This window comes from Dendroctonus ponderosae, unplaced genomic scaffold (genome assembly GCF_020466585.1).
Source record: "Dendroctonus ponderosae isolate FM_Combo_2020 unplaced genomic scaffold, Dpon_F_20191213v2 Dpon_F_20191213_6, whole genome shotgun sequence".
NCBI classification, from domain to species: domain Eukaryota; kingdom Metazoa; phylum Arthropoda; class Insecta; order Coleoptera; family Curculionidae; genus Dendroctonus; species Dendroctonus ponderosae.
In genome coordinates, this window is record NW_026018814.1 from 11968998 (window position 1) to 11992505 (window position 23508).

General features: G+C 32.1%; 1 protein-coding gene across 11 annotated transcripts in view; it reads left to right on the forward strand.

The window, feature by feature from the left end:
• Nucleotides 1-23508, forward strand: part of LOC109545167 (high affinity cAMP-specific and IBMX-insensitive 3',5'-cyclic phosphodiesterase 8) — a 104547-nt gene that overhangs the window by 79718 nt on the left and 1321 nt on the right. For all 11 annotated transcript variants that reach the window (XM_019915697.2, XM_019915702.2, XM_019915700.2 and 8 more), the window contains 12 exons: nt 5375-5434; nt 5728-5785; nt 6380-6547; nt 11023-11246; nt 15507-15696; nt 16159-16341; nt 17357-17446; nt 20137-20385; nt 22223-22439; nt 22590-22762; nt 22827-23109; nt 23286-23456. In XM_019915697.2, the coding sequence (XP_019771256.1) occupies nt 5375-5434; nt 5728-5785; nt 6380-6547; nt 11023-11246; nt 15507-15696; nt 16159-16341; nt 17357-17446; nt 20137-20385; nt 22223-22439; nt 22590-22762; nt 22827-23109; nt 23286-23443 (2053 nt within the window). In that variant the 3' untranslated portion in view covers nt 23444-23456. The remainder of the gene's footprint in view (nt 1-5374; nt 5435-5727; nt 5786-6379; nt 6548-11022; nt 11247-15506; nt 15697-16158; nt 16342-17356; nt 17447-20136; nt 20386-22222; nt 22440-22589; nt 22763-22826; nt 23110-23285; nt 23457-23508) is intronic.

Sequence of the window (23508 nt, forward strand, 5' to 3'; positions counted from 1 at the left end):
TCTGCACTTTGCACATCGGATTAGAAATTGCAAAAAATCTGAAATAATATAAAACCACACAAAGTGTAAATGGTCTCCTTTAAAAACAATGAAAGCATGTAAAAAGAGTCTGTCTAAACTTTAAAAGCGTCTCCTTCATGCCTAAGCTAAAAGAAAGAGAAACGAAATTTAGAGGCTTTGTGATTTTCTAAATAAAATCGGAACCCTAAATGAAAATGTTTAAAGGTCAGAATAAGTAAACATGCATCTTTAAGCATACCAGACAACCACTAAGTTTCTGCAAGGTGATACAGAAATGGCTTTATAAAGTTCAGTAAAGGGTATTTTCTAAACTTCAGAAAATGTTCTTAAAGGGGGGGCAAAGAACAGATTATTTTCGGAAGTGGACATATTTGCAAAAAACTGAATATCAAATTACGGTACTTTTTATATATGGATCCATCGTATCCCCAATATCTTTGATACGAATCGTGAATTGGTTTTATCAGATTTTTCGATCCTTTTCTTTCCTTATATGAAATCACGTACTAATATTTTTTTCAATTTCATAATAGAAAAATCTATCTACCTCACTTTCAATTTTTGTACATGATGATATCAGTTATAACTTTTCAACGTTGGAAATTTGCTCTTACTGTCAATGTATGGAGAGTCATGAAATAAAGCTTAACATCAAGCCATTTAAGCTAAGAAATTTTTCACAAAAAAACCGTGGTAGATTGGACTAAACGTGTTCAAAAGCGATTTAGACCTGCTTAAACGATGTACGTGCTACTAGCGATGTATATCATCATAGCAAATTCGTGCAACATTTCTGCTATTTAATGGCTTAATATATCATTTTCCAGCACGATAATCAGGAAACTTTTTGTTTATTTAAGAGACCAGCTAATGCATGTCAAACACTCGAATCCCAGAAAGATGTCACGTCCTTTGATCCAAAAACCCTCTCTAGCCAGCTCTCAAAAGCAAATAAAACGAAAAGTTGAGGGACAGCTCGCTCTATTAGCAACAAGTGTGCCCCTAACCTGGTCGATAGACCCTCAGCTCGTTCTTTAGCTTCGTTCGAGAACTAAATGAATTATTTATAAAGAAATTACGGTTTTAACCTTGTTTGACGGTATTTTGGACCCCAAATTGCTTGCCAGTGGTAACCGGTTTTTATTACTTCTGAATACATAAAAGTCCGCATAAACGTCGTTTGCCGATAAACGAACAACGTTTTTAATTTGTATTAATATTATTCATGCCATACAAGTTCGGGAGCGATTTTCGAAATAATTATATTTCACATTCTAAAACATTCTCACATTCTAAAATCGTTCTAATATATGAAATATATGAAAATAACTTTTTAGATTGATTTTATTTACGTTTGCTCGCTTTGGAATGGAAAGTTGGACGCAGCATCTGCATGACATTCCAACCAACTGAAGCAATGTTTAATTTTAAAAGATTATCAGGTATTTTCAATAAAATTTAAAGTTTCCTAAAATAAAGCATTAGTTGAGTAAACGTTTATTTTAACTCAGTTTTCCAAATAGAATATCAGGCTTTTATTCTATATCTTGTTTTTCATTAAAAGGCGAGTACAAATGTTTAACAATGTAGTAGCTTAAAGCTTAAACAAATTAGCTTGATTTTTGGACTTCCCTTGGACTTTGAATTTTTGAAAATAAATGGCTCAGAATAATCAAGTTCCTACCTACTTCTGATTTGACCAAAACTGTTCAGTTCATCAAATCTTCTGAATATGAATTTTCAATAAATAAATTTCAATTTTACCAGAAAGTTTCTTACCGCGAAATGTATTTTTTTCTTACTGCAAAATGTACACACAAAACGAAATTTTGTCAATAACATGTTCTAAGAGCCAGAAATAAATTAAGTTAATATATTTTCTAGGTCCCGTTTAGCAACTCTTACTGATGATAAAACGCTTCAAGCATTTAAAGATATTCAAATGAAATTTGAATTTATAGTTTAACATTTTAAAACTCGCTTCCCACATCTGATTGTAAAACTAATATATCGTATTTTAAGTAGCATGCTAGTGATTTACTAATTGACTAAAGAAATTGCCTTTTAAATCTGATCAAATTTTGCTGCTGATGCTTATTGTACTATCTAAAAAAAATGTCCATATATAAAAGGTACAGTTCAATTTGTCGTTAGGAGAGTTTTAATATGTTTAAGCCGCAAAAGGAAATAATTATTATTTGCATCCATAACATGAACTTTAAGATCAAGTATATTACATAGTGGGTATAATGTAGTAATAAAAATAACACGCACAATAAACGAAATCAAAATAGACTCTCCAGCAGAAACTGCTGACGGTCACTGTAGACAATATACACAAAATTAATGTTAACTCATTAGAAAATATGTAGAGAATAACTGTATTATTTTTCCTATCCCTATTTCTCTACAAAGCCAAGCCGCCAAACTTCCCGAAAGTAGATAAACTCTTGAAAACTCAATTAACAGTTTGCATTAGACTAGCAACAAGTGCTCCTTTAGAACGTCTATAGACTGTTCTGTTTTGTTCTCTGTCTCCATTCCAGAACAAAGTAAATCATTTGTTATAAAATTCTGGTTTCAACCTTGTTTGGCGGCCTTTGAGGCTCGAACTGCCTTTAGAAAGAAATCGGCTTTCGTTTTTTTTTAAGTCAAAGCATTTAATATTGCCAGGGAAGAGAAATTTATACTTCTTGGAAGAACTTGTTAATATAATTTTCATTGTGTTTTACCGCTTTCCGCATGTAATTCCAGAATAAAATTCGCCACTTTCCCCAGTATTGTATATTTTCTTTTGATAATGTGGGATTTGGTTTTTTTCATTCCAATTATCTCTGGAGATGTGAAAAGGAAAATGTACGAGAAAATGCTATAACAGTAAATTGCTTTTGACGGTGTTTGAATAACAGTATATGGTTTGTGCCGATAAATGGCAAATTTAAATTCAATCAATCCATGAAAATTTATCATGGAGCTGAATAAAAAGGCGACAATAAGAATATGCATCTATTCACAATACACTTCACTGTGCCGGTTACAATATGTTTCATTTTACTCACATTCGAAATTGAATCGAACTGTAGCAGATATATATGTATATTTTGCGCATTTTCAGATAAAGAAATATTCAGCCAATTTAAAAGGTAACAAAAAATGTAAAGTGATGATGATTGAACTACCTGTTCGGGTGATTGCTAGTACGTGGTTGATTAACCCTTTAACTTCCATTCAGTAGCTTAACTAATTAACTTAAGACAAATAAATATTTATTTTTTGTAATTATTTTAGGTATTTAATGTATCTAGTTTCGTATCAATTAATATATTAAAATAGTTTGAGGTTTTGGTAAATGTTCAGATTGAGCAAAATGAGTTATTCACGTTTTTAACGAGATTTTTGATTGAAATATATTTATTTAATACATAAAATTCTAATACATTTTTGGATATCATCATAATTTATTTACCGAAATTATTTCTACACACTAATTGTTTTTTCAATTCGCGCTCAATTATATGTCAATGTATATTTTTAAAATATGTTTTTCCTTTTGTTAAAAGTTTATTCAAATATAATTTAGCGCGCCAAAGCTGCAAAATTTTACTCCCCTTGAATTCAAATGAATTCCGCAATTTAAAATTGCGGAATATTTACATGCTTGAAAGGGCGACGTAATTAAAAATTGCCACCGCCATTCTTAGACGGGATTAAATTAAACATTCAAGCTTAATTCCTCTGTCATTACAGTACATTTAATGCCATTAGGATTTCAAATCTTTAGCATTCAGTTAGTGTTGGTCATTTATTTAAATTAAATGTGTTTTCGCAGCAAACTCATTGGATTAATTTGTACTACATGCCCACAGCTTATCCAGTTTACTTCATCAGATTAGTTCATGCAAAATAAATTGTATTTAGCCCAGTTAGAAAAGTTGAATAGCGTGCTTACAGGGAATATTTGGACTGAAAATTACACTTAAGAAGAATAATTGAAAATGGCACACTAATTCTTGTTTTTCACTGACTGAAGTTGAAAATAATGTATTAAGGAAAGGGCACACATTCGAAATAGTTGCTTTTTCAAAAATAACGAAACTATCCAGAGACTGAATATCAGACGGTGGATGAGGCAGACGGATGAGGCAGACGGATCAAGTGAAACTCTGAAAAATTGATGGCTTGCTCTCGCCGTTTTTGCAGAAAGTCCACATCTAACCAGGGGCATAAAATTTGTTCCTTATTCCCCACTGGAATGCTGCATTTTTAATTTATAAAAATATTACTTGTTCTATTTGTTTTGGTTGTATTTGATTGCACCCAAGTTTTTTCTTTGGTATAGATGTTCCTGTTAATACGCATGTTGTGTTTATGCAAATATGACTATCTAATAAAATATTTTATAATAGATTATGAGCATTTTTTCGTTAGACTTCAATGCTCAAAAGAAAATTTATCTGTAAAAGCTGCAAACCCCGAATTCATAAATATTAAGCTTGAATTTCGACACTTTCCGCTTTTTCAAAAGCGGGAGATTTTCCATCCATCAAAGAGCAGCGCAATTAAAAGTTGCCACTGCCATCGTTCAACGTGATTCAATTAAATTTTGGTGCCGCAATCCAAATATTTTCTTATATATAACTTTAAATATTATGCAAGCTTGATTTTATTAAAAGTTCATTAAATTAATTTCCTAATTATTCTCAAATGCTTAAAAATGTGAAATTGTCACCTTGCTATTAACAAGCAATGTACTTCCTACATAATACATGTGTGTCCAAAACAGCATGATAACATTTTCTGAGCAATAAATTTATCAAAGTGCATTTACGGCCATACGTAAACGTATATTATTGTCGGGTTTCACCATCGTAAAATCTAAATTCAAAACTTTTATTTTGCAGGGAAAGCTATGCTATTATTTTCTCAACATCTACCATTGTTAGTTAATAGTTACACACAACTAGATTGTCTTTTATCAGAATGGATATTTTGCAGATATCCATTTCCCTTTGACTGAGAAATAATTGCCGTTTCTATTTCAGTTATAACGTAATAAACTGTAACAGCTTCTAGGAATTGGATGGCATGAAATAATATATTTGTTATATTGATTTTGAGGCCGGAAATGAAAACCTAACATTTTTATAATTCTCTAAAGATCCAGCAAACAATAGACTTTTTCTCTATGGACAGAAAAGAAGAAATAGTGCAAACAGGGTTAGGAAATTTCATTGGCAAACTATTTTTTAAATGACACAAACTGAACGTTTTTAATTTTTATTAACTTAAAATATTTCTGGAATCAGCAGGCGACTTAACGAAGTCATTTTTTAATTATAGTTTTTTGTTACAGATCTATTAGGAACACAAAAGGAAGCCAGCACACTGTCATAATAGCAATAGTACGAAAGAGGTAATTTGCATTGAATATAATTTATTTAATTAGTTTTCGAGCGTATAGCCAAAATGTATTTACTCAAGTTTTATTTGGAAAACATACAACATTTCTTTCCAAGTTGAATGTATAATGCATGGGTTATATTCCAGATTATATACATATTTTTACCCTTATATTTTTTTATTATTTATTTAAACCGTTACTTTTTTTATAGTTATTTGTATGAACTAGCTGCGGAGTTGTTAAATTAATTAAATAACTAAATTCGGATCAATCAAATAAACCTAAACTAACATTTTTAATTGCAGTGCATTTGAGCGAGATGACGTTACAATTGCATCCCTTTTGGAGTCCGGATTTAATAGGGTACGCTCAATATGGTTATTTAACTATAAAATTAGTTTTGAAGTAAAAATGAACTGATTTAAGTGCTGGACTTGTGTCTACTGACATCAAGTTCCAACTGTCCCTATTAAATACAGCGATTACTTAAAAGTCACCTAGTTTATAAAATGAAGGCGGATAAAAGTGGGCTTCTATACCCTTTCTATCATCCATGATGAAAAGAATCCATTTCAGTTCAAAAGCGGCAAACTCATTAACTTAGCTTTAGCTGACTTTGATGGAGGATTAAAAATATTTAGTAGTAATCCCTGGAATGGACGTACGTTTGTGGCATAACGTCCAACGTAGTTGCAAGTTGAGATGTAAATTATGGCATAATACGGATATTTAGTTATAATTCACTTTAAAATTATTAAATGCTGCATATAAAGCATATTATATAATGTGCCTGGAATATTAATAATTTCAAGCTTGGGTCAGCATGATTAAATTAACCAAAGGGCCCTCATTAAAACATAGTCTGGGCAATAACATAGCATGTAGGGCAAATAGCTAAAACATTTAGTGTTTCTCAGCAAATAACCTCGAACAAAAATTCATAAACACTTTTGTTAGTGTCTTATAGAGACTACAAACGTGCTGGTATGCGTAAACGAACTGATCGTGCTCAAACACTGCGACCTCAGAACGATGGCTCAACATGCTACCTGTCAGGCCATGTACACAGCTTTAGACAAATGCAGGGATCTAGTTATAGTAACAGATGATAGCTACAAATTTCAGGTGAGTAACTGAGGAAAAATCTAGTTCCGATTTTTTTTTCAGGCGAGTAATGAACCAGTTAGCAAAAACTAATTTCTTACAATCTGAGTCTAGTCATACATCATTTCATTCAGTTTTTCAGTTCATTTCTGTTCAGTGTCTAAATTAGTCAATTTCAAAATTGTGGTTAGGGAAGCATATTGTGGGCCTGCCTACAGCAGTCCTTTTCCAATAAATTTATTATTTGATTTTATTCCCCATATATTCACCGATAATATTTTTTTATTGTGTATTGATTTATTTCTTCTGCTTATTCACCGAATGTTTTCAAATTTTGCATACTTTCTGTGCATCAAAATCTTCGATCAATCATTCAATATGTTTAACATTGAAAGATGGGAATCAAATTAAAAAATGAAGACTGTATTCAAGTTGTGAACGTGTGGTATAAATCTAACTAGTTGAAAATTCACGTTTCAGCATCAATTAAACCTAAATTATCGTAATTAAATTTGGTAATCAATCTTGTTTATTCCCAAAGCAGTAAAACGTGTAACTCGAATTCCACATGCACTTAATTAGACTGTGGTTGTTGTAAATGTTTGTTTCCGAATTTAATAATCAGAATAATGAAAATGGAATGATTTTTTAACTAATAAAAAGTGCCGTTGGTTTCCAAGAATTTTAGCTTCAACTAATATTAAATTTTAAATAAATAAATTGGAAATACATTATTAATATTTTCCGTCTCTAATACCCCCATTAATTATTTAGTACCTGAGAAGCCCTTGCAGTTACCAAGTTTTCCCTCAGTCGTAATGTTAATGGACGTTTTACAATTCTGTTATCAGCCCAACCCTTCTTTCATCAGCATAAAACTTTCATGGCTTACACTTTATGTGTACTTTACAGTTTTTAACATTTGAAAGAATCTCGGTTTAGGCGTTTAATGTTACAACTTTGCAGACGTTGTAAATCTTGGAAGCCGTTTGGTTTTATTGAAAATAAGAGATTTTAATCAGGAAATTCAAAGCAAATCTATTTCCAATATATACAGATCCTGCGTGAGTCCTATTCTGTAAAATTATCATTTTCCGACACGTTTTTGATCTAAACATGGGTATGCCAACTTTTTCAATTATCTTGTTTGCAAATATACTCTAGGTTTTCATTGTACGATGTTCTGCAACACCCGAAAATAGACTTCACACGTCTCTAATTAATCTTAATAAACAATTCAATTAAAGCCAATTGCTTTTAACATATACATTTTAATTAAATTGGCTCTAAAATGTTCCAGATTCATAATCGAAATCAAATATAGGTACTAGTTCCAACAAAACGTACTAGATTTTTCAAATAGGTTTTTCAATGTTATTTCCTGTCAAAGAATTAACTTCGACTGAATACGGGTTTCAGAGCGTACAGAATGTGTTTGAAAGCAAATTTCAACAAATTGAATTGATTCTATCGAATTATGTATACTATTGCATTTTGTTTTCATGTTTCAAGTTGAAAAGGCTTGATAAATACAAATGAATACAAAAACGTTTGCATTCAATAAGCTCTTTATATTTATTACATTTTTTATAGATCAGTTAATCTGTTGAATTGATTACTTTAAATTCAAGTCACAAAAGTTAGTAACAAAAATTAACATAGGAAATCGAATAAATGAAAATCATCATTTGAAGATACTTGTTAAACATGCTAAATAGAATGTTTCAAATTTTGGCACGATGTTTCAAAACTAATTTAATAAAGCTTTCAATCATTTTTAAAAATTCTTAAAATTCAAACTTTGTACGGTGACAATTTTTGCACGAACTTATACAACTACACTACTTTTATAATTGATCCTGCAAAAGTACATTAACTCACCAATTTATTAAGCAATTCAATAAAAAAATATTCTTAGAAAACGAGCTTGTTTTTAAGTTTAGGCTCAAGCTATATTTTTCTCATAGTTTCCAGACTAACCCCTTGTGCGGTTTAGATGGTTAACTTTACTGCAAAATGCACTTTCTTTATAGAGCCATTTCCGAGCATTAATTTCACTTTTAAATGCTTTCCCACTGGCGTTAATTTAACTAACCCAGATAAAAGTCTATTAACCACATAAATCGATAGTACTTGCATCCGAAGTTTAAAAGGGCAACCGAGAAATTTTGTTTATGACTGAATGCGTACCGGCCATAAAGCACAATAATCGACTCTTATATTTTAAGATGAGGATATTTTTGGTTATAACATCTTTCTTAACATTTAAGTGCACTTAGAGAACGGCATTTTCCAAAAGCACGATAGAAAGCTTGCTGGACAGAAGTGGAACCTACAAAATATTTTGTTTGCAGATCAATTTTATTTAAATTAATTGTCGCATTAAAATGTAATAATCATAAATTATTAATTAAAATATTTATATTTTACAAACGTAGACCGTAAACTTTCACAATCAAACAATAACTATGTGGAAGTTTTCTACCTTTAAACGTAGAAATAGTTTGCCATTACAAATAGCTTAGGCCATAAATATATCTATCCGACAGACAAATAACCTTAACAAACACACGTTAGACATATATTATTCCCACTTTGTCCGGAGAAGTGATGGAAAAGCTATCAATGCATATTAGATGAGTTTCGTGACTTTAGATGCAAGTGCATTTCAACTTAGTATTTTTATAATTTTATTCACACCAATTAATTTGTAATAAAATTTCGGGTCTGTTTTTCCTATCTGCTCAGGATTAAGCCAATATTAAGAGCTTTTGCTTATTTCTACATGAACAAAAAAATAGTTATTAACTTTGTTTTTACTATAATCATTACCTTCCAGATACTGGAAGCAGAGCAAATGACTCTGTGACTAAAGTGTGTGACAAATGACTAAAGTGATTTAAATATACATTGAACTTGCATATACAGTTGAAAGGAATTCATATTTAATTGGTTGAAAAGAACTCGCATTCAAATAAAATTCAGATAGATGCTAGAAGAAGCTTAGAAAAAATAATGGGGCAGCTGCCGTTCAATTGGTTGAGTTAAACTAAAAAAAAAAATGTTTATACAATCTAAAATTTTAAAGTGTCCAACCATATGCTCCATTTTATTCCAATTTAGAAAGGAATGCGAATGTTAGAAATGACCCATTTTTCACAATACCGGATGTATTCCTGTGTATCGATTTATGGAGGCGAGGAAATAAAATCTGCAAATCGGTATTTACATTTTACACTATTCTACTTAATCCACAAAAAGAAATGTGCATTGCAATAGATAATAGTTACGGAAATTGATAATAAAATTGGCGATGTCAGATGTTTCCAAATTGATTGCAAGGTAATTTCCTACCAATAACACCAATCAAATAACAGAATAGGAGCGAAACTTTTTGTTGAAGCAGCCAATAAATAGATGTTATTTATATTTAAACACTGTTGAACATATGTTTTTCGGTTTTATTTTAATACAGACAATTGTTAGTTGAAGCAATAAATAATATCAGCACTGCACATTCGTGTTGAAAAGGGATATTCAATATTTATTGATATCGTGTTAGAGCATTGTTTTGCAATTAGGCGGAGAATGTAAAACCCTTTCGAAACATAAACTTAGCTGAAAAGTTTTCGCGTGCCCGAATATTGCTGTACTAAAGTAGATTCTCAAAACGATAATAACAAACCGATTTTTACGCAAGTTTTACAAGTGATGGGAATTTTTTTAACGTTTCGTTTTTAACAAATGTGCAACGAAACGGAAAACTAAAACTAATAATGAATTTTATAAACAGAAATTTTGTCAATTTATGGTCAAATATGGTTTTTATTGATATGAGTTAGTGTTAAATGATAGTTTCAACTTACATTAATTTTATTATTATTATTACACGGTTGGCATTCAATTTTTCACAATTTTCAATCATAGATGTTGTGCTCATTGGAACAATGCAATTAATACGTTACGTGTACATTTATACGTATATATGTTCACGTCTCTAGCTTTCGGGGTGGTTTCTCTTGTGGACTGGTTAGCAAAAAGCCGTATTTTGAATCTGGCAATTTAAAATGTACTTTCATTAACAGTATCGAGTTAAATATTTCAAATTTATAAATGAAATGTCCAATTTATCACTTACATTTTCATTTACTTTGAGGTGGCAATAAACGGCTTTTTAACAGGTCTTACTTTAAAACGGTTTAAGGATAACTGATTTTTAGTTAAATTATCAACTCCTTCAAAATAAAATTCACGCTGTGCAGTTATAGCGACTTAACTGGAACATGAAAGTAAAAAATTCTGTGGTCTCGATTTGTTTTTATATGCTCCCCTTTTTTAATTTAATCCAGAACATTTGTTTTGCCCATTTACGTGCTTGCTCTTGCGAATAACGTTTATTCTGATAGACATTAATTTACCCACTGTTATTTTACCATTACAACTAAACTGCATTTGTGTTTGTTTGCCGTTGTTTAATGTTGTTCGTTTTGTTTCAGTACATGAACGCGGCATGTGAAAGACAGTTAGGCCTGAGGCAGGAAGACACTATAGGGAAAACTCTGCAGGAACAGTTGGTATATGATACGGTGCAGATAAATACGATGGGTTCGTCCCTGCTGAGAGCCAGAGAATGGAGCGGTCCCATGACATTAAAAAGAAAATCGACCCAGGAAACTATAGTCAGCAATTGTCGAGCTGTACCATTTTCCTGTGCAGGAAGGTAAATTTATATTTATAATGCCAGGACTGAAACGCTCATTAAAAAAGCAATCTTTTGCAATTTTGCCAATCAGCCTATACGTGTCTTGCAGGAAAATTTACTGTTCCTAAGCATATTCGGTTATACTTGGCCATTTAAAGTCAAACCAGACCGAGTGTACATCAAACGGAAAAACTGATATTTCCTCACACACTAAATTACCGAATTTTATAGCACGTATTTGCATATTTACATCGGTGTGCTCATTTTTGCATTTTAATCGCTTTAGGATTACTTTCTCAGATTTCTGTGTGACATGCGTGAAAAGCAAATTTAAAATGTTAATCCCAAATGTTTTACAATTTTCAGTTACGTCACTCTTTCGTAGCTCTGATATACATATAAAATATTCCCTTTTGTTGACGCCATGCGGTTTCAAGTCCAATATTACTGTCAGAAATGGAAAAAGAGGCATTTTAAAAATGTACGTTTAATAAATGGTTCTAGATGGATGTCAGATTTAACTGATGTAAAATTTAAACCGCATGTAATTCAGATCAAATCAAGCAATATCAACCCGATCGACTCTAAACTTTTGAGGGTGTTAAACACACACATGATGCATTTGCAAATTTCGGTGGTTTTTCGTTTTGTATTTCAGCATCACAGCCATTAGGATAAGCCTCGGATCTCGATAGAAGGTTTTAATTTTTTTGCACATCTCGTTTATTTACTGAATGGATTTTAAATACTAATTTATTTGGTATTGTAATGATACGTTTTTGAACAGACAAAATCTAAGGCTGATATTGAAGCTACTAGAACTTCGCAGTCGACTTGAGAAAAAAATTGAATAAACCGAGTTGCATGAATGAACGAAATGTTTGAAAGTGAACTTCACCTTAGATGAAAATGTGGCAGAGTTTCTGCATATATTGAGTTTTTGTCTGAAACTGCCTTAGAAGTTTTAACTTCCACATGAGCTTTAGATCGTTAATAGGACTAAGAGCAGAAAATTATCGCTGCACCATCCAAAAGTTGTTTTTTGAGACCACCTGAGTCACATGTGATGACAAATACTTCCTTTTGCAAAAAAATGATCTCAATGAATCAATAAAAAAATTAGAAGGCATAATCACAGAAGAAAAGTGTTACAAGGAGACGCGGCTCATGGCTTAAAGATCTGAAGATTGGTTTTGCTCCAACAACAGTCAGCTATTTCACGCGGCAGTCAATAAAATTAAAATAGCTCTGACGATAGCGAACCTACGATAGAAGAAGCGCAACAACAAGAAGAAGAAACAAATGCTTGTATGAAGGCAAATATCTGAGCAATGTATGAACAACCTTTACAGGTTTTTGTGCAGTTCCAGTTTCTTGCCAGTATCCATTGAATGTAGATTCTACTCATTGTGGAAATAGATTAGATGAAGAACTTAAAACCATGTTCTAACATTGAAAGGTTCCAAATTCGAGGTGATAGCATTAAGACTTCAACTCTTTGGCAAGTTTAATTGTTTCTACAACTTTGAGGCGCAATTATTCGGAAACCTCTGGATAAAAAGCAACTAATGTACTGAGAATTGAACCCCCTTTAAAACGATGTGACACTTGACCCCTTTCCAATTTAAGATTCTGAGGGTGACATCTTCCCCTCCTAAGGGGTTGAAACAGGGAAGCTAAAAATATTTATTTAAAGTGATATTAGGAATTCTTAGCGATGTACAGTACAGAAAAACAGCTTTTGCCTTCTGAATCAGATGCGCATAAAGTGCTCAAAAATAATTAAAATAGTTTATTGAACATCAAAATCTGAGTAAATATTGAGTACCCACTTAAAAAAGGAAAATTTGGCTCTAATTGCAAATAATCCTGGCAAACACAGCATTGTTGGAATAAGTTAAAACAGAAAAATTGCGAGCATTACCTTTGCAGTTTCCACGTCCTCATTGTCAATAACCCAAGCCAATGTTTGCAGAACTGTAAATCACTGTGTCCAGTTTTTGCAAAATAATTCCACTCAAAATGTTCATCACAACACTCGATTTTGTATGTTACTTTGTTTGAAAAGCATGCAACGGAACCCACAGCGCATCCTTGAAAGGGCAAGTACGAATCGATTAATCGATAAACTCAAGAAACAAAATTTCTATGGATTTTGGAAGGAATAAATATAGCCCAGTTTTTTTGAGCCCGCAACCGGTTTGGCTTGGCAAAGGATATATGAAATTTACGCATGAAAAACACCGTCAAAAACAGCAAATATTTTTACTGTCGTGTTTTTYATATTCTGAATATGAAGCTGTACKAGTCGATAATATTATTCAAAAAAGTTGCTAGTATTTTAGCAATTATTAATTATGAATTTGGTAAATATGGTAATGGGAGTGTGCGATTTAAGACAGGAACTAACCAGATAGTACCCATTAAAGATAATATGTTTAACACTCTGTAAGCTAAAGAAAAATGTCTCTTGTTTAACATGGATGAAATCAACCGTTTTCCTGCAAAAAGGCTTTTTAGCCAAGAAAGTTTAATTTTGCAAAGAGCAGTTTGGAGAATAATGGACAATATTGTCAATTTTTTGCATAAAATCTTATCTTTGCATCTCACAGCTTTCATTTGTGAACTCGTTATCTAAAATTAATTAATTCAAATTTCAAGAGCATCTAATTATAATTTTTTTAAATCACTGAGTCGGTAGAGAAAGACCTGAGGCTGGTACCCCGTCCTCAGGACTTAAATTAATTACATTTTTATTTCTGGGGACATCTGAAGATATTGTTGGTTTCACAGCTGTTGGAACTAAGGAGGATATGTTGCTATGAATAATTTTTCTTTCCGATCAAAGAGACAAGAGACTTTGATTGGGTGGACTATCCTCAACTCCAAGTGCGCGTGAACGAGCATATATTAGTTATACATTTATATACATATATATTTTAAATGTTAGCCGTTTTCTGACAAACGGTTTACCTATCGATATTAAACAAAAGAGCATTTTTGTTGGTTTTAGGTATCTAAAAATAGTATGCGTTTTTATAAAACAGGGTGTTAAAAATATGAGCCTTATGGCAGCAACATAACTAGTATTCATTTAGCATATAACAGCATCTTTACAGTGAACCAGACATATTTTAATTTTTTTGAAAATAAAATCAAAATTCTTTCTTGCAAAAAAACCCACCTAATCATTTAAAACAAAATAATCACGCTGCATTTCGAAACTCAAGCGAGCAGTATTAATGTAAGCTATTTTCCAATTAATAACTCGCTTTTAATTATTAAAAGTTCGGACAATTTTTGTAAAATAAGCTCACTTCGGAAGTTTTCTAATTGATTGTGTGAATTTATCAGACCCTTTTTTAAATCCGCAAGCCCAACGTCCCAAACGTTTGCTCTAATCCCTCAATTAACGGAAAATGTTTGAGAGCACATTCACATTTTCCTCGAGTTTCATTTAATAAAAGTTGTAATTTATTAGAAAAAACAGGCTCCTTTATATTTTATAAAATTAACCTGCCGTTGGCTATTTGACGGTTGAAAGAAGTATGGGCTCTTCAAAAATTCAAATCTGAATTGGCCGTAATGCTGGCACATAATTTTATTTTAATAAATTGGTTTGCTCGAGGCTTTGTTTTTATTAAAAATTTTACTAAAGAAACGAGCTTGCAAGTAGCCCGTAAAGGAATGCTTGCTTTTAAGTCAGCGATTTTATTTGATAGAAATAAATTTTAAAAACCAAGGGATCTTTTCTATTAGTTTCCTCTGAGGCTTAAATTAACAAGTTATTGATAGTAATAATAGTAATGTTTATTTAATTAAATAATCATACATTTATTTTCCATTTCATCATTCATCGCAGATGACGAAAAACGGAACAGAAATGCAAGAGAAAAAATTATTAAAAAAATGTAATTAACCGAAAAATAAATGACGAAAGTTCTAATGTTATGTAATGGAAACATTGGCCACATGAGCGTGCTGCTCGTTTGCATCCCCTTTTGAGATAACATTTAGTTGATACAAATTGGATGAATGAATTTAATTGATACAAAGCTCACAACGGGAATTGAATGGTTTATCGTATGTTTTGTTATTAAACCAAATAAGCAGCTTAATTCTTGTAAAACCTCTTGAAAATGAATTAACTTTGCTTGTGAAATGGTAAATCACTTCCTCAATAAGACGAGAAGAAGATAACAAGATAATTTATTTCCATTTGCTCGTTGAGAACGGTTTTACAAGCCATTCTCACCTTCAATTCGATCTTTTTTTCAGAATGCCAACCCACTTCATTTTAGTTTTTGACACGAATTCAATAGATCCAAGTAATCTATCACAATCTCGAGGTAGCATACATTCGATCAGGCGGGGGTCGACAGATGTCCGAAGTATCGGAAGTGATTATTTGAGACGGACGTCACTGGCCAAACTAAATGCTCTTCCCTTAGAAGCCCCTATTACAAAGGTAAGAAGGACTTTTTATGCGGAAAACCTTTTATGTTTTATCCAACCTGCGACCGAAATATATATTTTATGTAAAAGCATACCTACTTATATTTAATAATATTAGATACTATTATTATCGAGAAATCAATAAAAAAACTACTAAAAACTAACGTTCTTGCATCCATTCAATAGATTAGTTTTTTTTTCATAAATCTAAACAGCGGGTTTTATTTGATATTTACTGATAATTGCGCGATGAAATAAACCCTTAAAACTTAAAGCAAATGTTTATTACTCACAACGCTTCCGTCGCTATAAATCTCCAACCGTTCTCAGCTGTATGAGTACCGCTTCATGTTTTATCCTCATAAATGTGTTTCAATATGCCCAAGTTTTATTCAAATATTAGTTACAGTCAATGGCCAACGATTGTTGATAAGCAATAGAAAGCAAATGAAGTTATTTGTTTGAACTCTTCCAGATAGTTGGCCTGATAGATCAAATAAGGGAGAATGTGGGGTCCAACGGACAATTAGTACAATTGATTGACAAAGTGGAAGACATACTGAAGGGCTCTGAGCTGTATGTGTCTCATGTGAAAGAAGATTTCAGAATGAAAACCGATGAACCTGTCGTGTCGGATCTCATTACAGCTCTATTATCGGTAAGTGTATGGGAATTACTTCATAATGCATTTTGGGAATAAAGCAAATAGAAAATTTAATTATAGTTGAGTATCAATTCGGAGGATTTGAAGATTTAGCGTAGCATTATTTTGCAATACTACCAAATTTAACAAAAATCACATTCAGTCCCCAGGCTTCTAAGTATTTGGAATATATAATTACTACTAGTTGTACAGGAAAACATATTTAAGTTGCATTTAACCAACTTCTAACTTCGTTTCGTCATTCAGAATACATTAATTTTCCCCATGGAAGCTTAGGTAATTTTGTATCATAATTGGTATCGTGTTTTCGGCAAGCATTTCAATTGTGTTAACTTTTATCTTGTTATATAAATATATATATGGGACAATAAAAATCCGCACTAGTTGCTGCCGAATTATTTTTCATATCTTCTTTAAATCTGACAATGTTATGAATATATGTCCAAAACGAGATGTATTTTTATTAAGTTGGGATTATTTTATTTTCTTTTCGAATCTAATCAAAAGCGCCATAGTCGTAAACGAGTATATTTTGTCCAATGATCAAACAGAAAATATCTGGACCAGCCAGGCCCAGCTTATGGAACTAACAAATATATAAGACTTATATTGCCTAAGGGATGGGAATAAAACTTTATATTGTTGGCGTGTCTGGTTTTAACGTCGTACGTGTTATTATATTGTGTCTAGACAATGTGTGATAAATGTTAATTTTTGCTTGATTTGATATTATAAAAAATAGTATTCAATAATAAATGAATCCAGTCAGTTGTCCAAAATGAATTAATTTAATTTAAAATGATAATTATATTTTCCCAAAACGAAAAAGTGAGAGTACCTACCATACTCAATTTTACTTGTTTGATGACTAGTTTGAAATTTTTAAATTCGTTTTTCATTGTAATAATTGCTTGTAAATATTAGTATTTGATAGCAAGCACCTTCTGATCAAATTTTCAATCTTTAATCGTTTCTAAGCGAAATGTATAAATTATTCTTTGTTTCGCAGAAGGCACCTCAACCGACAGTTACCGCATCTTCCAGAAGAAGCAGCAACGATTCTTCGGTGTTCAGACCTTCCCGAACTGGATTAATAAAGGTAGGATAATCACCTAAGGGCCGACATTTTTTATAAAGTAATTTAGGGAACACTACTCGGGAAAACTGCTTATAATTCTACATTTTCTGCACCTTAATGTGGAAGAACAAACCCGGTTTTTATATAAAAATTCGACACCAATTTTACAGTAATGTTGTAATTTAAAACAGGTAAGGAATTGTGTTTTTCCAAATGTGAATATGTCTTTTGCATTTTTCTATAAGCAATATCTAATTTTAAACGATTTCGGTCTATTTTAAAATGGTCATTTAATTCTCTCTGGAATGATATGCGTTCTTGCTCATTTCGCTTCAAAAACATGTGCAGAAAAGGGTCGAAAAACATGAAATTTTGGCATGATGTGGGACCTAAGTACCTGATATTCAAATTTCGCTTTCTGGGTTAAAACTGCGAGGATTTCCTCACTCATGTTGTTATGACTGACTTGAAAGCTGAATCCACCTCCGGTTCGCAGACGATTCACATTTTTATCAGGTTCGCATATGTCTAAATAAGCTGCTTACCTCATAACAAAAACTTAAGGTCCTTTGAGCACGGAGATAAAACGTGGAGACTTTATTTTGTAATGTTGAAAAATGGCCTGAAATTTTTCCATTGTGTATTAAAGCCGTTCAGTTTATTGTGTAGATATACCTAATTATCAACCTGGAGATATTAATATTGAGAAACAATTGAATATTAATATAGCTTTATTGAACAAAAGATTCACTATTGCCATCACTTTTATAACAAAACATTATTACAGGTTATTTATGAAACAACAATCGCACAAATTAATTAGTTTTTCAAATATAAATTGATTTATTCCGGCGCTGCAAATCTACAAATTGAAATATACTAAACTAACGAGCAGGAAAACAATCCGGCGTATAGTTCGGGTATATGGACGGAAATCCTCAGAATTAAAAATTAAATCTGCTGCAAAATAATACCTGCAATGCCGAGATAATTAATTAGATTGAACTAAATAATTTAAAATTCTCGAAGGTGGAATTCTGCTCTTTTTCCAATCTTTGGATTCCTGATTTCTTACCGTTAGTCTCTCTCTCTTTAGTATTTTAAAGAAAATTAATTCGTATTGCATCTCCCTCTTATATCAGTAAGTACTTATTTAATTCCTATACAGGGAGTTCGGTAAGCACATGATCAAAAAGATACTGGGATATTCTTTGCATCAACAGAAAACGATCTGACCTAACTTTTATTAACAAAAAATGTCTGGCTCCTCTGCGATTGATGGTCAAAGTTCTTTAAAAAGATATCTTTTTTGAAATATCGGGAAAATGGTACGATGTATTTTAGTGAAACTCGCTGTCAATTTGTTCTTATATAAGGCTCATATTTTGATGAAACAATCGAGTTCATACGTTTTGGGCAAGTGGGGAATTATTCAATATCGTGGTACAAAATCTACCAGAACTTTTTATTTGGTAGGTAAAATTAACAATTAACAATGTTAGATATTAACTGCAGATATCGTGATACGAGGCATAAATTAATTGACAATCAATCTCACAAGTTCGTTTCGAATGACCGACATATTTGCAGTCTTGTTGAATATTGTTAAGTGGAAAGAAAACAGACATATTTTTTGCGCAAAAACTATGAATGCTACAAATTTTACAAAGAAACAAAATTGTGAACCAAAAAAAAATTTGTTGATTCCATCCACCAAATAAAAAGTTCTGGAAGTTTTGGGACCACGACACTCAAGAATTTACCACTTGCCCAAAACGTATCAACTGGATTGCCTTACATAAGAACAAATTCACAGCGAGTTTCACCAAAATACATAGTACCATTCTACCGCTATTTCAAAAAAGATATATTTTTTAAAGAAATTTGACCATCAATAGCAGAGAAGCCAGACATTTTCTACAATAATCATCAGAACACAAAGAATATCGCAGTACCCTTTTGATCATGTGGTTACGGGACACCCTGCATATTCCGCTCTGTTATTTAATTCGAATTGCTTTGCCTCAGAAGCATGCCTCCTATTACGTCTTTCTGTGATATGGGTAAATTCCTACTTGTTGCTTCTCACCTTTGTTATCGACAACCGTCTGTAAATGAAAATACTGGGAATCGATAAAATCTCTCCTTTTACATATATCTTTGATATCCGTTAACGCTTATATGAACGTCTTCTTTCGCTACGCCGATGTGAATTCAATTATTCTGGTCGTATTAGATTTTTAGCGCATTTTTAATAGTTAATAGGCTCAATTCGGTTATTTCCATAATCGAATAGTTCTCATTTTTTAATTTGAAGCTTCCCATCACTACATAAAACCAAATCATTTTAAATAAGCAATATTTAGAAAGCATTAAAGTGTTCAACTATTTCAATGAGAGTCAAGCTGAAGTTGTGATTTAAAATATTTTTGATTCCCGGCAATCGCCCATGCAAAGATATTTTAATGAAAGATGAACCAGACTTTAACAATAAAATACTCGATACTCTATGCGATAGGTAGAGGTCTTCTCTCTTTCATGTTAAAGTAAATTCAGCTGCGCTTTAAAGCTTCAAACAGTGGTAAGTTTATCGAGTCCTTTCACGAGCACTCAGCGTTGTCAAAAAGGAACAAGCTGGAAGAGCACATTCTGGCATAACATGTCCAATGGCTAAATGTATCCCATACGTTAATTTAGTATTCGGTTTCCAGGTTCCGGCAGCCATTCGCGACCTGTTGGATACCGCCTTGATGTGGGAATTCGACATATTCAAATTAGAGGATCTCACCCGGAAAAGGCCTTTGCAGCATCTGGGTATGAACTTATTCAATCACTTTGACGTGTGTGGAGCGCTGAACTGCGATGAGAGAACGCTGAGTAATTGGCTAACCGTCATAGAAGCAAATTATCATGCTGAAAATTCGTATCATAACTCGACGCATGCTGCAGATGTTATGCAGGTGAGTCGCATTGCAATTAAGTTTATGCATAAAAAGAAGCAGAAATTCTAACACTCCAACTCAAAATAAACCGAAAATATCAATAATTTTGTGAATAAGGATTTTTTCAAAAGAAAGTGTTGCACCTTTACGTTAATTTTACAATGCTTTAATTAAAGCTGTTATATTTATTAGACCGATCGATCGATCGATGAAATGAATTTCATTCCATCGACTACGAGATATCTACATAAAACATTCGACATTATGTCCAAAGATGCGAAAGAGTTAAAATGTTAAAATATACATGTTTCTCCTGTTACTCATGTGCAATGAAGCCAAAAAAGGTGTTACTTAGGCAAACGTACTTGTAGTAAAAATATTAAATGAACTGTCGCTGTTTTACCAGATACATTGGTCAAAAATAATAAGTATTTTTCATTTTTGTCTTCTCATTTATTAATATGTACAGTAGATTATTCCAACAGCAAACATAATCAGTTAACATCAATATTTGAGCAACTTAACTCACTTGCATGGATAATTTATTTCCGTATATATTTATAATTACTTTCCACATTTAAATATGTTTGCCACAATTTTGTTAGAAAAATAAATTTTTAAAAGGTAATAAAAGTTATTTACATTTATTTGAGCATTGAAAAATAAATAAAGGTTTGAATCGTTATGGAAAGTATTTATTTAATATAATCACAAATAAAAGATCCAACGAAAAAACTGAAGACTTGATAATCTTACAGCGATTTACTATAATAATTGAGTCTAAATAAATTCGAATTTTTTATTTTAAATAGGTATAGATATTGATTTTAATGTTCTTTTTTTTTAAGTATTGCATTTTTTTTATATATTAACTGTCTCGAATATGGTTTTCCTCTTGTTTATTAGATTGTATCTAAACGTCCTTTGACATCAATAATAATTAAAAAATGGTTTGAAGAAAAACATTACAAAGTTTAAATATTTTGTAATTAGGCAAATATTTTATTTACAACTTAACAGTTTTTGAAAATCACGTAATTTACTGAATTCTAATTGATAATTATCTGTAATTCTTTGGGTTTTTTTGCGGTACGGTATTAAAGAATATTTAAAACCTAAAAATATTTAAGTACTTTATTTTATTTATTATTCAAATGTATTAAGTCACTCAACAAGTGACTACAGCAGTAACAACATGAACTGTTAAAGCTCATTAATGTTCAGTAAGGAAACTGATCTAAAAAATAATGTTTGCTTTCTAAAAAGATTTATTCCCAATCCTGAGTGTTCTCAAGAATTTAGTCTGTTAATTTTGAAAGACTTGTGCCAATACCTAAACTATTTTACAGCTTTATTTTTTCACACGTTTAAAATACTGTTTATGCTAATCTATACTCGGTCAAAAAACCTTAAATAAACTGATAGTGATGAGTATTTATGTGTTTTCCAATTATTTTTTATATTCTGAGCATGTTTTCGATAATAAGACGAAACAAATAAACATGTTGGGGAGACCCCAACATGTTTATAGTGACGTAAAAATAGTGGCGCGATTTCCAAATTAATGAAAGACTCTAGAGTTAAAAATGAAATCAGACTTTCGTATGTCCAAGCCAAAGAACTTTTTAGTTTGTGTTAGTTTTTGTAAAATGGAAACGGGTCGAAAAATAGCAAGTAAAAGTTTAAGTCCATTTTGTCCGTGTAATTCTTTGAATTTCGACTGTAAGGCATAAAGTTCAGAAAAACCTCTTGAAATAGTAAAACTATTAGAGATACGAGAACTAGCACTATACTCAACCACTCTCCAGTGCTTTTTCTCGAAGGCTGACATTCATTTGCATGTTTTAAAATTTAGGCGACCGCTGGTTTTCTTGAAAAGGAGAGGATGAAGTCAATTATGGAACCTTTGGACGAAGCCACCAGTCTTATAGCAGCTGCAGCACACGATTTAGACCATCCTGGCAAATCTAGTGCGTTCCTAACAAACTCGAACAATCCTCTGGCTATTTTGTATAATGACGTAACAGTATTAGAATCGCATCATGCAGCTATGACGTTCAAATTAACTTTGGGTAAGTTACATTTGAAAAAATCCTATTTTATTTGACTGCTTGCATTTAATGTTAAGTTGAGAAGATGAGAAGAAATATTTTGCGCATCTACTTCAAGCCTTTGTTAAAATATTTATTCGCTGGATGAAAGTGAATTAAATAAATTTCTAGGTGATGAAAGAGTGAACATTTTCAAAAACCTGGACAGAGATACGTACAAATTGGCCCGACATAATGTTATCGATATGATTCTAGCGACGGAAATGACAAAACATTTTGAGCACTTAGCCAAGTTCGTGAATGTATTCTGCACCAGATCGTCAGTTGGATCGGAAATAGGAGATGTAAGTTGAAAAACTGGATAAACGATAGGTTTTATTAATTTCATATTTTCACCCCTTCGTGCAGCAATCGGAAGATTACGCTCCGATTCTCACAGCTGAGAATACCACTTTGGTGAAAAGGATGATGATTAAATGTTCCGACGTTTCGAATCCTACCAGACCTCTTCGACTGTGCGTTGAGTGGGCTCGAAGAATAGCAGAGGAATATTTTCAGCAAACTGATGATGAGAAGGCCAGAGGCCTTCCTGTTGTTATGCCGATGTTCGATCGACAATGCTGCTCAATTCCCAAGTCACAAATCGGTTTTGTCGATTATATCATCAATGATATGTTCGAGGCGTGGAATGGTAAGTTGAAAATCATAATGAATCCATCCAAGCAGATATTTAATGCAGAAAATGTGTACTGCCTTTCACTTTATTGTAGTTAGACGATAATCTGGAGTTGAAATTAGGGTTCGAACTGAATCCTTTTCTGAAAATGGTTTTATTTAAAGTCTAACTGTTAATTTTCGTGATTTTAGCTTTCATTGATATGCCGGAGCTGTTGACCTACATGAGGCAAAACTACATAAGATGGAAAGAGTTTGATGAACAGAATCATACCACGTTAAATGACATCCAGAAGCTCCAAGCCACCATCTTAGCACCTTCCATTACTTCCAGTATTAAGTCTGACTAGCATAAGTATATACGTAAGTATGTGTATAGTCAGTTTATAATGAACTTGTTCAGTACAGTTTCTAA